General features: G+C 47.8%; 1 protein-coding gene across 1 annotated transcript in view; it reads left to right on the top strand.

Moving 5' to 3' along the window:
- FSTL4 (follistatin like 4) overlaps positions 1-17,765 on the top strand; it is a 2,088,981-nt gene that overhangs the window by 1,978,538 nt on the left and 92,678 nt on the right. The window contains exon 13 of the mRNA XM_086931534.1: positions 16,350-16,499. Within this exon, the coding sequence (XP_086787660.1) occupies positions 16,350-16,499 (150 nt within the window). The remainder of the gene's footprint in view (positions 1-16,349; positions 16,500-17,765) is intronic.

A 17,765-nucleotide genomic window follows, 5' to 3' on the forward strand; every position in this document is an offset into this window, starting at 1 on the left:
AAAGACCACATATAAATCAAATATACACAGTACAATTCACACATTAAGTTTTAAATGAATTGAACGTTATATTGCGTGACAGGTGTTAGGCGTCGACGTTTCGGTCCTTGTCGGTCACAAAGATCCATAGGACCATCTTCAGGACAACAGAGTTGCACAGGAGAATCTAATAATAAAACATATATATACATGTATGTACATGAAAAACCCTAAGGTACAAGGAGTGGTATACTCAGCTCAAAAAAACAATAAAGTGACAAGACAAGTGCCACATCACTTAACTACATGCACAAAACCAACATGACTAAATGCACACACCCAGAAGCACCCAAGAAGCCAAAAGTGCAAAATTGCTGACCAAAAAACACGAAAGTGACCAATCACCACACCACTAAGTAGTGAAAGTGGGCGTAATCTGCCAATAGTAAGCCGAGCAACAGGACCAAACAAGCCCAGTGACGCCCCAAATATCATTAAAAATAGGTACAAAGTACAAGCACTGTATGATACTCACGTCGATCATACGCCAGATAGGTCGTTCTAAAAAGTAACATTATAAAGCGATTAATCTGACTGGTGCCTTCTTTTATAAGTTTGCAATAATCAACACCCGTACACCGAAACAACCAAACATAATGTAACAGCCAACTTACAAGTCTGCTAGGCCACCTGATGCCCTGTAGATATTAAAGAAAGAGGACATACTAGTCGCGATGCACAAAAGGCCCGATGTCGGGAAAACCAATGTCATTACAATGGGGTAAACTCTTGGGGCTTTGGGTACTTACTAGTACGAGTCTTCTGCTACGGCTCAACAGTCCGTGTCTCAGCAATCAGTCGGAGCAACAATCTGCTCGAGTGCGTTCTCCGACTAAAGACGCCAAGAACCAGTGACGTCATACCGCTCCGAAACGTGGCGGCCATCTTAGAACGGTAAAATTATATACAATAAAGCGTGTAAGTGACTGCTCAAACAATAAAATAAAAGACAAAACAAAGGAAACAGAACTACTGAGTAATCAGCGAAGAGTAGCCAGAGTATGCCATTCTATTAAAGAATTAAGGCCATTTTCCTCAGGCAATAAAAACCTACTGTATAAATGGGAAACAACTTATGTTGAAACATCACTCTAACTGCCTGACGAGAAACGTGATCTATTGCATCCAATGCCCATGTGCCTTGAATTACATTGGTAAGACAACACAGGAGATTAGGAAACGCATCTCACAACATCAGTCGCGCATTAGGTGCAATGTCAGTACTGCTCCTTTAGTAGAACATTACACCAGCATGTCACACAAACCAGAGGATATGAAATGGTATGTGATCGACGTTGTAAAAGGTACAAGGGGAAGACCCAATGTTGATAAAATACTGGCTCAAAGAGAGAATAAATTGATCTGGCTCTGTAACACTGTGGAAAATGGCCTTAATTCTTTAATAGAATGGCATACTCTGGCTACTCTTCGCTGATTACTCAGTAGTTACTATAGTCTCTGTAGATTTGCTGAGTCCTTACTTGTGCACACGGCTGTGTGTCACTTATGTATCAGTCTTGTTCAGACTTGAGGGATTTTTCTTCTGGATTTTCCTTTCGAGCGAGTTTTAAGTCGTAATTTCGTACATCGCTCTAGGAACATTGAATACTATTCTGTTTCCTTTGTTTTGTCTTTTATTTTATTGTTTGAGCAGTCACTTACACGCTTTATTGTATATAATTTTACCGTTCTAAGATGGCCGCCACGTTTCGGAGCGGTATGACGTCACTGGTTCTTGGCGTCTTTAGTCGGAGAACGCACTCGAGCAGATTGTTGCTCCGACTGATTGCTGAGACACGGACTGTTGAGCCGTAGCAGAAGACTCGTACTAGTAAGTACCCAAAGCCCCAAGAGTTTACCCCATTGTAATGACATTGGTTTTCCCGACATCGGGCCTTTTGTGCATCGCGACTAGTATGTCCTCTTTCTTTAATATCTACAGGGCATCAGGTGGCCTAGCAGACTTGTAAGTTGGCTGTTACATTATGTTTGGTTGTTTCGGTGTACGGGTGTTGATTATTGCAAACTTATAAAAGAAGGCACCAGTCAGATTAATCGCTTTATAATGTTACTTTTTAGAACGACCTATCTGGCGTATGATCGACGTGAGTATCATACAGTGCTTGTACTTTGTACCTATTTTTAATGATATTTGGGGCGTCACTGGGCTTGTTTGGTCCTGTTGCTCGGCTTACTATTGGCAGATTACGCCCACTTTCACTACTTAGTGGTGTGGTGATTGGTCACTTTCGTGTTTTTTGGTCAGCAATTTTGCACTTTTGGCTTCTTGGGTGCTTCTGGGTGTGTGCATTTAGTCATGTTGGTTTTGTGCATGTAGTTAAGTGATGTGGCACTTGTCTTGTCACTTTATTGTTTTTTTGAGCTGAGTATACAACTCCTTGTACCTTAGGGTTTTTCATGTACATACATGTATATATATGTTTTATTATTAGATTCTCCTGTGCAACTCTGTTGTCCTGAAGATGGTCCTATGGATCTTTGTGACCGACAAGGACCGAAACGTCGACGCCTAACACCTGTCACGCAATATAACGTTCAATTCATTTAAAACTTAATGTGTGAATTGTACTGTGTATATTTGATTTATATGTGGTCTTTTGTTTGTATCCACATTATTCTGCTGAAGGTGTTGCTGTACTACAAAATTACTTTGTTATACAGACTGGTAGTACCTTTGTTGCCAGACTTTGATTGTCCAAAAAATTGGTTATCTATATACCAAAAGAAAATATTAAAAAGATTATATATTTTTTTGATACAACTACTAGTGTTTCTTGTGAAACCCTCTGGTCGCCTTACTGAATTAAGTGTTCACGGATGTGACACTAAGAAATTGATAAATAGATTCCTGAATGATTCCTTCCTGGACATTTAGCTTATACTGTTAACCAGATGTAGAAACAACATAATTGTGACAGTTGCGAGCCGACATGTAAGTTCGCAATTGCGAACTGGTACAAAACCCTCGCGAACTGTCAGAAATTCTTGCGAACTGGCAGAAATCCTTGCGAACACAAAAAAAAATCCGCAAATTTGCGAGAATTCACGGATTTTGCGGATACAAATAGGCCACAATATATTGAAGAACATTTGGCATTCCCAGTATTCAAGAACGGGCAGGTATTGATACATATCGTTCCCCTCTTGTGCCCATTGTCTTGTCTGCTCCCTGGTACACTAGCAGAAGTTTTGGAGGGCAAGACTCCACTAGGAAGGTGACTGGCCTAATGCGATGGACAAATCCAATATGTTTCACATTTACCAACGTGTGAGAGATTTCAACTGCTGGTGCATAGTTTATTCATATGCACAGTATTAATATGTTAAATTATCACTGTATGGAGTAGTGCAACTACCAGGCGTTTACGCATCTAGGCATATGGCAGCAGTGAGTGTTGCCATGCTCTAAGGATATAAAGTTTAAATACGACTGCCAGGTCCCGCTCGGGTGTCAGCCAATTGGCCACTTTTAGGGTTTCAATCAACTGTCCTTCCTTCTGTGGTTGGTAAATTTGTTATCAGTATGGGGTAAGAATGATCCCTGATCCAGCGGCAACATGCCTACAGGAACACTTGCACTTCAAAAATACACAAGCATCATGCTCCAACAAGCGCTATACACAGATAGCGTGGGGGGAAGGAAGGAAGAAAGGAAGGTGGGCTGGATAATTTATACTTCTCTCTGCATTGGCACGTCTTGTCAGGAGTCAAAGGTATTGCACTTCAGCCGCACTTCAGCCAGGCAATGTTAACACCCAGCCACTTCAAGCCGATTATTCGGTCAGCTTGGGCCTCATGATACACAGCCCAGTATTAGGCCCTGGGTTTTTGTCAGCGTCGTGAATTACTAAATTCTACTGAACAAGAGGCGTGAACATAGTTTACACTAGCAGATGTTTGGGAGTGCAAAACTCCATCTAGGGGGATGGCTGGCTGAATTTGATGGACTAGTCCAAAAGGTTTCTCAGCAACTACACGTGGGAGAGTGTCAGTTACCTGTGTGGTAAGCATGAGATTCCCTTAATTTCAGCAAAGGGTCACATTGTCAGCAACAAAGCTGCCTGGGGGGTTTGGGTGCAGTCACCACAGATTAAACTGAACAGGTAACAGATGGGCAGGAAAGGAGGGATATTGTAGCGATTGCCCACTTAGCAGTATGATTATTGCACAGGAGGTTGTTCAGCTTATGCTGGGTAGGAGGTTCCGTATCACCAACCAGAAGAGTACCAAGTGGCAAACCCAGAAAATTGTTAAAGATATGGGTGTTTCTGGCCTTATGGCGGTGTAGATCAATTCTCATTTAGAAGTATGCCCAGGTGAAAATTGTGTGCTATTTGAGGCTAATGACTAGTGCGGTTGCGGCATCGTTTCAAGGGGAAGAGATACGTTAGGCACTTAATCGCTTACAAAGGAGCACATACAAGCGGGCATTGTTTTATTGCAAGTTGCAACAGGAGATTCCTTTATTATGCCAGCAGCTGTGCACATGGCCAGCAGTATGCAGCCTGGGAAGTCTGGGGGCGATTATCACAGATTAAACTGTAAAGGCAAACTTACTGTGTGACAGGAAGGATAATGGCAAGTACACAGAGACTCCATTGCTTAATGTCACATATTCCATTGCGGGATAGTCACCAATTGACACTGGGAACCTTTGATTCTAATAGTATTATTGGTAATATACACACTCTGAAGTGTAGAATGCAAAATAACTGCATTGCCACTATTTTGAGTGTGACAGATGCAATTATTTGATCCCTGCCAAAGCAAACCAAATTTCTTTAGGTCAGATGCACAACATACAAATGTTCACTCCAGCCTCACTGAAGGTAGTCTGTTAGCAGAGGTGTAAAACGGGACGTCTTGTGCCAGGGTGAGGCCATTGCACAAGTGACACAGCAGATAGTCTGCCGTCAGACGAGGGTGCTTGTGGGCTAGGAGGCCAGGCAATGTAGCAGAACATATGCTAAGGACCCCTCTCCCCCATTGGAATGCCTGAGAATGTGAGTGCAGTGGGATGTGCAATTATACAGGTATTTCCACACCCATACAGGGGCAGAAGGGTACATTGTAGGAATCTGCATAAATAGAGTGGGGGCAAGACCTATAGAGCATGAAGGGTCACAGCTGGTTAGCAGGTATGTGGTATCTGTGATCGAGCTTTAGTTAAGCAAGCCTGGTAGTTGGCGTAAATTTTCACTCCATGTGGTTGCTGTGACTGCAATAGTGTGTGCTATGCGAGCAGTCTTGTTCGCCATGATTTATTAATCGCAAAGGTCTGTGCACATGTCTGGTCAACCCCAACAAAGTAGGTGCACTCTGCTCCTGGGGTAGGTTACGGGTTGCTCAGTGATGCATAAAATGCCCCGTCCGCTTAGCAAGAGTATATAGGCTGGTTGTGAAAGCAGTCTTCTTAGCAAGCATGCTGCTGTTCCATAAATTGGGAAAACAGGTTTTAGGGAGCACAACATGCTAGAAGGGCTGCAACTACAGGTTGCAGGAGGTGGGAGCCACATCAGCTTGCAGGGTAATATAGCGATGTTTAAGAGAGCTCCCTCCTGGGAAGCCATCTCCTTCTTGCAGGTCACGTGAGGCACTGGTACTTTCAGTGGGTGACGCAGGATATGGATGCAAGGGTTCTCTGACACTAATTTTGTCTGGTGGGGTTTCCACAGCATGAGATGGATCAGCCTATTGAACAGGCTAGAGCAGGGCATGGCCGGGCGGGAAGGTTTTCCCAACATCTTGATAATCCACTTGGGAGGCAACAATCTCACTACTATTGGCAGGGGTGCTCCCTACAGGCAAGACTGACTTGGGGGAGATCGCCAAGCAGATGGGCCAATGCGAGCTTTTTTGGTCTGAAATTGTGCCATGCTTGTCTTGGCACGGGGCCAAGTCTAATTAAGCAGTGGAGCATTCCCGCAAAAGGGTTAACAGTGCAATGCACAAGTTCACAGAGCAAAGAGGACTTGGGTTTATCAGACATGAGCTGATCCAAACGAAGGCGAGAGGCTATTTTAATGCCGATACGGTTCACTTGTCACAGGTTGAAATGGACCTGATCCTCTTGGACGTGCAAGAGACCCTGGAAGGAGCCGGGTGTAAGTGAATAAAGTGCTGTTTGGTTGGTCGGGGGCTCGGTAGGCGATGGGGGCCACCTCCAGAGCTGTGGCGGAGTTACAGGGCGATCTGGATGCAGTCTGGGTGCAGAAGGATACCTCTGCAAGAGCACAATAAGGGTGCCAGAGCCAAATCACAGGAGCCTCATGGGAGGGTCCTGAAACAATGACATTGGCGCCCTGTTAGTCCTCTAGGGCGGTTGTGGGCCTGAACAACTGGGGGCTTGCCTTGCTACGCTCTGCCCTGAAAGGGGCGTGAGTAATAAGGGACCAATGTGTCATGTGATCCAGTAAGGGGATCCCCCTATAAGGGTAGCGCTGATTGGGTTTCCACAGTGCTTGGCTCATCAGGCGGGCAGGGTAGCATAGGCTAGTACGGCTACCTGCCCTTGGATACCCCGTAAAATAACCCACCATAATTTGCATACTTTTGTATGGAATAAACCTGCAGCCATATTTTCTCCAAACATAAAAGTTGTGTTGTGTTTTTATTCATGCATGCCTTTTCTGCTTTGGTGCGGGTGGGGACCTTGCGCCGATAATGGAACTATGGTGGCCGCTTTTCACTTACTTTAAAAGTGGCACAATGGCAATGCTTCTTTTTTATATTTTATTACTTTGGAGATGAATACAGCGTCCGCTTCAGGGGCCCCGCGTTATCTCCCAGCTTTCATATTTTTTAATTAAAAGTGCATGCTTGTCTCCAACAATTCTTGCCCTGCCATCTGCAGCAGATTTGGAGAATGCATTTCGTCCATCACACTCAAAACCTGCTGTGATCGTGTGCCTTGGGCTCCCACTTTTATTGTGGTAAAATGTTACCGTAATTGCTTTGAAAAAGCGTCCTCACAGCTTTTCAACTATTGTTTGCACCACACAAGTGCTCAGGTTACCACTGCATTGCCACTGGTGTATCAGTCACCCCCTTCCCCCCTCCCAGTACACTCCCCGCTGTTTTAGCCCTGGGCGTTTGCAAAATCAGGTTACTTTCATCAGAAGTGGCTGTTGTTCATTGCTATTCGTTTTACACTAGCTTGACCAGCAGCGAGTGATTGATGAAATACCTGTTAATGGATGCAACTCCCGCATACGATAGATCCTTTATGTCAAAAGTGGCATGCAGGCCACCGGAAGATCTGCCCAGCCAGCCCGCTGTCTTTCCGGAATGGAACTAGATTGTAAAGTGATTTATTGATAATATCCTTGAATAAATGTACATTTTGACTTTAATGAATACATTCGATTAGCGTGTTCCTATGCCGTAGATGTCTATAGTGTTGTGACCACAATCTAAATAAAATATTTTGATTTGGAAATACGTATTTTTTGTCTTACTGATGGGGTAGAAGGACGGGTGAAGTGGGGGGCATAAAGGTGGGGTAGGGGAGTGCTTAAAGAGTCGGAGACGACTGATCTGAGTATCTCTCTCTCTTCTTTATGCAAGTGCAGATATGTTATGATTTACATTTCCGTACTTGGATCTATTCATTGGACACCTGTGAATAGCTCAGTGGGATAATGTACAATACGTTCGGATGAGCCTACTTTTAAATGTATTTTCCCCAAGTTAGCAACATGTGATCTATTGTTGTTTAATTATGCTGCGCCTGTGGCAGGATAACTATGTACACACTGACTTATGGCCGGGATGCCCGCCACCCCCTCCCAACACCAATTCCCCATGTGAGAAGACAGACACAGGTTTGAACTTTTGGAAGGCGGTGGGGAGTTACCCCCCCCGGCCGTATTTATTAAAATATGAAACAAAATTTAAAACATTAAATAAAACGTTTCATAAATTATGTACAATTTTATTTTCATTACATTTTGATGAAGACATGTTCTTTGGCTAACCTTAACAGATCTCTAATACAAAGGTTTCCTAGCCGAGTCTAGCATCCTGAAAATGTATACATTCTTAATTAACATTGTACATCCTAGCATTAAGGGCCAACGGCAAGGTCTTAACCGGTGTCAGATCCCTACTACCAAAATCCCGCCCTCACGGTGTGAGTGGCGCATGCGCAGAGGACTTTACCCTCATTGCCAACTGTAACTTCCCTTGTCGTGGGGGCCCCCTTTCACTCGACGCCATCTTAAAGGTCGTCCGAGTTCCCGTGTGAGGTACCTGTAGGAAGGACAGCGTGGACTCCCCCCCCATCCCCACACTCTCTTCCGCCCGAGCGGATATCCGGCCCCCGGGAAATTCGTAGGAGGGGCATCTAGCCGTCTCCCCCCTGGGAGGGGCCTATGGCCGTCTCCCCTAGGCGACCCATCCTTAGAGGGTGCCGCCTTCCCGTGGAAGGGGCCAATGGCCGCCTTCCCCCGGGCGCTCCCATCCATTCTGGGTGGCGCCCCCCTTTAGGGACCTTGAAATTACTGCTCACCGATCATGACCTTACCGCCCGACCAAAAAATAAATACGACAGTTGTTTTTACCTACTAAGGGAAGAAAATTCACCTACCGTGACACAGCTTGATGATTCATCAACTTCTCATTTCTACAAAGGGAAAAAAAGGTCCTAAGGCACAAAACAATTACCTTACTTGATACATTCCTTTACTTTTCTACAAAGGAAGAAAGGCCTATACACATTACTTCAATGCTGAAACAACTTGACTGCATCTCTTTAATACAATCTGATATCATCAACCAATCACTTTATTCAAAAACATTGCAATAGGGGCTGGTGGGTGGGTCAAAATTGCCGCTTGTTCCGTCGAGGGCTCACGAGCGACGAGTGGTGCAGCCTTCGGAGCACAGGAACAAGAGGACGCTTCTTCGGATTCCCGCTCTATTTATCCGTCTGTGGGAGGGCGGGGATCCTCCTCAGGTACGCCCACTGGGCGCGGTCAGCCGTGCGGGTGTCTAGGACAACCCCTCCTGGGCGGGAAAGGGCGTGCACCGGCTACGCCACTTTGGGCATACCAGCCGAGCCACGCCTCCCGCCCAAAATGGTTTCCCGGGGGGATCAGGGCACCCTTCCATACGTTCGGGGGGACCGAGTGGTCGCCCCTTTCCATATGGCCGGGATGCCCGGCACCCCCTCCCAACACCAATTCCCCATGGGAGAAGACAGACACAGGTTTGAACTTTTGGAAGGCGGGGGGGAGTTACCCCCCCGGCCGTATTTATTAAAATATGAAACAAAATTTAAAACATTAAATAAAACATTTCATAAATTATGTACAATTTTACTTTCATTACATTTTGATGAAGACATGTTCTTTGGCTAACCTTAACAGATCTCTAATACAAAGGTTTCCTAGCCGAGTCTAGCATCCTGAAAATGTATACATTCTAAATTAAAATTGTACATCCTAGCATTAAGGGCCAACGGCAAGGTCTTAACCGGTGTCAGATCCCTACTACCAAAATCCCGCCCTCACGGTGTGAGTGGCGCATGCGCAGAGGACTTTACCCTCATTGCCAACTGTAACTTCCCTTGTCGTGGGGGCCCCCTTTCACTCGACGCCATCTTAAAGGTCGTCTGAGTTCCCGTGTGAGGTACCTGTAGGAAGGACAGCATGGACTCCCCCCCATCCCCACACTCTCTTCCACCCGAGCGGATATCCGGCCCCCGGGAAATTCGTAGGAGGGGCATCTAGCCGTCTCCCCCCTGGGAGGGGCTTATGGCCGTCTCCCCCTAGGCGACCCATCCTAAGTGGGTGCCGCCTCCCTGTGGAAGGGGCCAATGGCCGCCTTCCCCCGGGCGCTCCCATCCATTCTGAGTGGCGCCCCCCTCTAGGGACCTTGAAATTACTGCTCACCGATCATGACCTTACCGCCACTTTTCGGATAGTTGACCGACTATCCGGACCCCCCACTCCTCCTAAAGGTCATGCTTCCTCAAACCCCTTAACCATGCTATGAAGTCTCCTATGAGTAAATCATTCCCCTCCCTGGACAGGTGAACCCCATCATTCAGATACATGTGATCACCCCGAATACACCCGTGAGGAATGCTATGCAACTGCGCTGAGCGAAACAATTTCCCAATGTTATTGTTGACCCTCTTCACTGAGTGGTTCAACGCTGACACTGAGAGACCCCCCGCCAAATCTTCCTGGGGATCATGTGTGACCAGGCAATCGTGCACCCCGGGAGTTTCTTAGCCAACCAGCTAACTGCCGACAGGATGTGTTCCAATAACACTCGTCTTCCCAACTTCACTAAGTCGTTGCCCCCCAGGTGTACTATGACTACAGATGGCGGTGACCTTTGCCGCCCTAAAAGACCCTCCAAAAACGATTGCAATTGGTCAAAACAGAGGCCGCCCTTCCCATGAAAGGTCACTCTGTACCCGTATTCCCCAGATGCGTGGATCGCGTCACCTGCCTTGAATACGTCTCCGGCGCGCCTCACATATGAGTGGCCCACGACCCATACCACTCTCTCTCCAGGCGGTGATCCTCGACCGCTGGTCTCCTGGTGTTGGGTCGACTCCCAATTCCGCCCCGCGTGACAGGCTTGCGAAACTGCAATTAAAACAAAAGACAAGAAGCGTGAGTGCATGTCAATTGACTTCTACAACATGTGCAATCGTCGCACATACCTTTTGAAGCAATTCGAGGACCAACGGCCCAGCTGTTTTACTTCCTCCGCGCTCTGCCCCCGGGCCGTAGCCTGAGTAGCAGCCCCTATCCTAAATGAGTGGGTCCCAAAATCGCACAGGTCCATGCCCGCAGCAGCGATTGTCAGTGCTAGCACCCTCTGAAACTGAAATCTCGTCAGTGGGGTGCCATCATTGTGCCTAAGCAGGCTCCCCCCCATGTCGCCGTCCTCTCTGCCAAGTATTGCTCTACACACTTTATCGGACAAGTGGGGGACCCTCGTGCGCGCTGCACGACAACACTATCTCCCATAGCTTCCTGGTCTGTTTTGGACCAGGCTATCGAGATCACCTTTGAATCACCCCGTATTTGTACGTGATCCCTGCACAAGCCTCCCTCAATATCCTTCTTGTTCATCGCCACTAGTTCGCCTACCCGCATAGTCCCATGGAATGCCAAGGCGAAGGCTGCCCGGAACAGAACTGCTTCGAAAGGAGAGGAGCACGTCTCATCCAGCTTTGCTAAAAGCAGAGACAATCTGTCTAAGCCAATCGGGCGCCTTGTATCTTGCTTGCGACCCTCGAGGCGTTGCCAGCCGCGGAGTGCCTTCCTAACCAAATAGGAACTCGTCGGGTCACTTATGCCGTGCAGCTGTGCCATGAACGAAATGGCCGCCCTATGTCTATTGGCCGTTGCCGCTGATCGGCCGTCTCTGTGCAGTGCTACCAGGAACCCCAGGAAGGATTCTTCTTGACCCCAGCTGTGTCTCCCTGTCGGACCCAAAAATGTGCAGTAGGAACGAAACGCTTCTTCGTAAGCCTTCCTTGTCCTGGGAGCTAGGCTGGCTGCCACGAGGTCTTGTAATCCGGGGCACCGATTAGCCATAGCTCTTCGGGGAACGGTGCCGCCACTAGGTCCGCTGTGGGTAGATAGCCCCTGAAAGCCTGCATGTGTGAACGAGAGAGTGCATCCGCTGCATTATTCAGCACACCTGGCACATGTTTAGCCCTGAATTGTACATTCAATTTCATGCAACGTAAAACAATTTCTTTTAACAATCTCAAGATCCACTTGCAGCGGGCTGCCTGCTGATTAATGCACTCAACCACAGTCATATTGTCGGACCAAAACACAACTGATCGGTCCCTAAAGTCGTCTGGCCATGCCATCAGAGCAACCCAAATGGGAAATAGCTCCAAGAACCCAATGTTCCCTGTTAGACCGCTGGAGTGCCACCACGTCGGCCATACTTGCGCCGACCATCGGTTACCAAAGATGGCGCCAAATCCCACGCTCCCAGCTGAATCGGTCCACAAACCTAGTTCATCCGATGATGCTGGTGGTTTGTTCCACACAACTCGACCGTTGAAGTCCGCCAGAAATGCCAACCAAATGCGCATATCCTGGCGAACCTCTGCCGACAGTCTCGTACGGTGGTGTCCCTCCTTGAGGCCAACCATAGCTTGTGCAATAGAGCGTGAGAAGGGGCGAGTCATTGGTATCACCCTTAAGGCAAAGTTAAGCTGACCCACTGTTTGCTGTAACCGGTGCAGGGTCACTTTCTCCTTGCCCAGGTTTTGCGTCAAGGAAGCCCTAAACTTGGCCACCTTTTCCATTGGTAAACGGAAACATCCTTCCACAGAATCGAGCTCAATTCCCAGAAACTCCAGTGAAGTAGATGGTCCGACCGTCTTACCTGGTGCCAATGGGACTCCGAATTCCCGCATGAGGATGCAGAATTCCTGCAGCGCCTGTGCACATTCCGTATCGCCGGCCGCTCCCAAGAACAGGAAGTCATCCAGATAGTGCATAACGTGCCTATGCCCCGTGGCCTCAGTGAACGCCCACTCTAAAAAACAGCTGAACATTTCAAAATAGGCACAAGAAATGGAGCAACCCATAGGCATGCATTTATCCATGTAATAACTCCCCTGAAACGCAAAACCTAGCAAGCGCTGGTCCCGCGGGTGTACCGGGAGCAACCTGAATGCCGATTCGATGTCCGATTTTGCCATCAGTGCTCCGGGGCCCAGATGATTTAACATGGCAACGGCATCGTCGAACGATGCGTACCGAACCGAACAAATATCCGGGTTAATGGCTTCGTTCACCGAGGATCCCCTTGGGGCAGACAAGTTGTGAATGAGTCTAAACTCCCCCAGATCTTTCTTTGGAACTACTCCCAGCGGTGAACACACAAAATCCGCCACCGGCGGGCATTGAAAAGGCCCCACTACCCGCCCCAAGCTGACTTCTTTGGAAATTTTCTTTGCTGCTACACTTGGGTTATGTTGAACAGATAACTGATTTTTACAAAAGGAGTCCCCCCGAAAATCCCCCGCCGGAATGTTGAAGCCATATAGGAATCCATTCCTCAAAACCTCGGCGGATACATGATCAGGGTATTTGTTCAACCAAGGAGTCAGAGCCATGAAGTCGACAGGTGTAGGCAAGCGGTTCCCAAGCATCACCTCACTCTTGCTTAGACCCCCCTTTTCCTCCCGTTCCGCTGTTCTTTGATCTACAGCTACTCTCCGGGTGTGAGGAGTTCCCACAGCCCGCACATGCATGCCTGAACCTACATGTTCCCTGGGGCCTGTTACTGTTGCCTCTAATGAAGCCCCAACAAACCCCCCGCTTGCCGCCATTTCCGCCGGTCTTGGGCTGAAATTCCCCACCGGAGCCTGCTCGAAAGGGCAACGCAGGCTTTTGGCGAACTGACCCCGGCCCGCTCCCGCCCGGCGAGGACGTACCCGCCGCACCAGGCAAAAGCTGCTTGTGCCATGACACCGAGTCGAGGCAGTCCCAGGTCAAAGTTGCATCAAACTCTTTTGCTTTTCGGAATTTCATGTCATATCCTTTCCACTCGTCCCCCCCATACATGGTGTAAAAATCCATAATCCTATTTTGGTAACAAGACAACTCGGTCATCACTTCTGGCTTTCGCTCACCCATGACTGCCGTAAATATCGAAAATGCCTTCACCCAGTTCGCTACGGTCTCATCGACCCTAAATTCCGCCATCTTGGCCCGCCATACACTGGGGTGCCATAGATCTTTCTGGGATTTTGCATATTCCATCTCGCGATGGTCAGTCAACAATGAAAACATATTCACATATTTCTCCCCCCATATCATTTCCTTTGTGGCCGCTGGGATATGCTGGGCCACCCTTTCGCGCCTTGAAGGTAATGAACCTTCCCCTGCCATTGGCAATGGTTGCTTACCGGGTTCAACCGTCGTGTCTGCTGCCTTTTCCTGGCTAACCGCTGGTACTCCTGGCGCCACCTGTGGGGGAACAAAAGGAACATTCGCCGTCCCGGCTTCTCTCGACTGCCGTAACTGATCGATTATTAATCTAGCCTCCTCGGCCGGGTCCCCCGTGGCCACTGCCCCCCGCTTTCTTCTTGAGCCAGGGTAACACTGCCGCTAACTGAATGGCCAGTTCCGGGGGCATTTGATCATCATTAACCGGGGTGATTACCACAGGAATTGGCAAGCCTATATTTGGAACCGGTACTGGGATGTCTGCTGGCGTGATGGGGCGGATGGGGGTACCTCAGGAACCGGATCCTCCCCGGAAACCGCCCTCCTCTTAATACGCTTCTCCCTACCCTCAGGGACCACTCCCGGCAAGGACGGGCCTATTACCTTCTTAGGGCGGCCTGAGGCATTGTTCTGGGCCGCCAACTGCTTTTTCACTTCGGCCAAACCTCTACCGATCGAGTCAACTTTACCGAGTTTTCGGTCCATGATCGCCATTCGGTTCGACAAGGTGCGTAGTACCTTCTCCAGCTCGGAGCTCTTTCCCGCTTTTTTGCCGGCCATAGCTTCGATTACTCCGCTCAGGTTGATCAACGAGGTCCAAGATCCTTCGAACTCTTGATAACTGAAAGAGAAAAACAAGATTACAAGTTCTCAAAATTGCCGCTTGTTCCGTTGAGGGCTCACGAGCGACGAGTGGTGCAGCCTTCAGAGCACAGGAACAAGAGGACGCTTCTTCGGATTCCCGCTCTATTTATCCGTCTGCGGGAGGGCGGGGATCCTCCTCAGGTACGCCCACTGGGCGCGGTCTTCCGTGCGGGTGTCTAGGACAACCCCTCCTGGGCGGGAAAGGGCGCGCTCCGGCTACGCCACTTTGGGCATACCAGCCGAGCCACGCCTCCCGCCCAAAATGGTTTCCCGGGGGGGATCAGGGCACCCTTCCATACGTTCGGGGGGACCGAGTGGTCGCCCCTTTCCAATTGCTGCGCAGCAAACAAACATGAAACGGGTTACAAGAGATTTGTTTGTCAACTGGTTATCGTTCTCATAAAGCAGGGCGTGTGGTACCTGTAACATATGTTGCTGTGATTGAAATGTTTTAGCTCCAATGACTGTTTTTATTCAGTTCAGTCATATATTTCGTGCCTTCGCTGTTATGATTTCTCAGTAATGTTTCAGACACTCCCCAGACATAATCCTCCCTAACTCAGTCAAGGCCAGATGTGCACAACTGCTTTGGTTTGTGCTGTATTAACACCCCTGCTCGCGATGTGTGTCCTTTTGCATATCTACACAGTGCAGCCACGTAGTTCCATTGTGATTCCATCCTTCATTTCTGGCAGAACTGCAGATTGCATTCTGGGACTTGTAGCTCCCAGTTTAGGCATGCAAATCCTGGCTTGCAAACTGTTGATAATTAAAATGCCATGACAGGCTGAAGGTGTCACACGTGACACTGGACCACTAGGCGGTCACGGATTCTGTTGCTGACTTTTTAATTTGACCTCATAATCTCTCCAATGTTTGTTCTGCTCCTTATTAACCCCTTAAGGGGGCGGGGTGGAAATGCGACGGGCGCATGCTGGTGACGCGTCGGTTGCGCTGTGCTTATGACGGAGCGGTTCCGTCATGGCCCCGCCAGCTCAATAGAACGCTCAGCGCAGGTGCGGAATTCGCGCCGCTCAGGAGCGTCGGGCGGGCCATGACGGAACCGCTCCGTCATCAGCACAGTGCCACCGTGGCTGATGACGGAGCGGTTCCGTCATCACCAGGGGAGGGGTTAAACGAGCAGCATAACTGTTGGCAAATCTGTTTAATTCCCTCTATCACAAGGTACGCATGGATCAGAACGTGTCTGTGCTAAAATGATATTACACACCAGAGTCGCTTTATAACAACTGTGTCATATGTTTATTTCATTAGTTTCTCTGGTTTGCCCTAATGGCCGGCAGAAAAGACTGATTGCAAAAAATCACCAATGAGCAAACGCACAAGATGCAAAAGATAAGCCTGACAATGCTTCAATCCATGGCGGCACAGCACCCAGGATAATGTGCTGCATGACTAATCACTTAGAAGGTCCCAAAGGCGAGACCTATTGGCTATGCCAATGCTAGTTCTTTATTAGACGTTCTCTGATAAGGGAAGTATTCTATCTAGTTATATTCCATTTTAAAAAGCAGCGTTCTCTTCAGGCAAAGTCACACAATATATAGACAAAGTAAATGTAATCCTAAAGAAACCATGAGAATGAGCAGTTTATTCTTTTGGACTACAATATTCTTGATTTTCATCCTAGGAATAATGGATCACGATTAAACATTAACTTTACACTCTTTTCTCTTCCAGGAGCCAATCTGCCCCAGCGACGACCCAGAATCCGCCCCAACCTGCCACTGGGCTTCGGCTGTCAATGTCAGAGACAAGTATATCTACGTGGCTCAGCCCAGGCAGAATCGAGTTTTGATCATTGACATTCAGACTCAAAAAGTTAAGCAGGTATCTGAGGCACAAAAGTTTGAGAATTCAGAGTTTTTTCAGATTCTCTTCGCACATTTGACTGTGACTACCATATTTGGCGTGGCATTCTCCCACTACATCTTCGAGATGCACAAGGATGTTATTTTTGTTTGGTTTTGCAAAGTTTAAAACATCATCTTTAAATGTCTTATTTTTTAATATTTTACGTATATTTTATTAAGCGCATCACTAGCCCCAGAGAGTAGCAATGAAATACTACTTTACTAAGGTCAGGGATCAGTTGCCGAGGTTCCAAGGTGAGTAAATCACTGATTAATTTTTAGATCAGATTGCTAGATATCCAGTATAGACAGAGGCAAAGACATAGCTACGGGGGGGATGGGGCAGACCGCTCCAGGCGGCACAAGTTCCGCATCATGCCATCCCATCTTCAATCAGGCCACCGCGGGCGGCAAGGGCTGCCATGGGCGGTGTAAGGCCTAGCTCTGCCACTGGTACAAAGAAATGACAGGACAGAGCCTGTTTTGCAGAACATTTAAGATGAAGGGAGTAAGCAAATGTTTCTGGTTCGTTCCTGAAGGTCAGGAGAGTGACCAGGACATAGTTTCAGAGGGCTGGGGAAGAGAAGCAATATGACTGCTTTGTTGTGTTTTTTGCTCCATTGCCTTGACTAACTCCAGTTGCATTAAGTTTGTGCTGCAAAGTGGCTCAGTTGCATACAAACAGCCTCTTTTATGCTTTGTGAAATTGCATTATAATTAGCTAAATATGAGGATGGGCTTTCATTTTTCCCTCATAATCTAGCCTTGACTACTGTGGCTGGTAAAGGGCAGTGGGATTAATCTTAAAACTTGCCGCATGAAAAGAAGTGGAGAAATAGACAAATCTTTATGCCTCAGTTAGTCTCCATTTTCCCGTTCCTGTCTATTTATAGAAGAGGTGGAAATCTCTATCATAAACCACATTTATACACTGCTACCTTTGGGATGGTAATGGTTTTAAAAAATATATATGAGAAATGTAGTGTCTCACTTCAAAATACAAACACCCCAAAAATCAACAATCTTTAATCACTGTTACCCTAAGGGCCTAATTCATCTTGTCCGGCGGTCCAAGGACCACCACACTCACGGGGGCTATCCAACCCCTGCCGGTCCGACCGCCCCATTATAAGACCACCATTGTGTTGCAGATGCCCTCAGGTAGTGGTACGGCAGTCAGGGCCCCAATAATATGCTGGTGGTGCTGCTGCGGCACCGCCATGCATATTACAAGTTTCAGGAT

This window comes from Lissotriton vulgaris, chromosome 7 (assembly GCF_964263255.1).
Source record: "Lissotriton vulgaris chromosome 7, aLisVul1.2, whole genome shotgun sequence".
Classification (NCBI taxonomy): Eukaryota; Metazoa; Chordata; class Amphibia; order Caudata; family Salamandridae; genus Lissotriton; species Lissotriton vulgaris.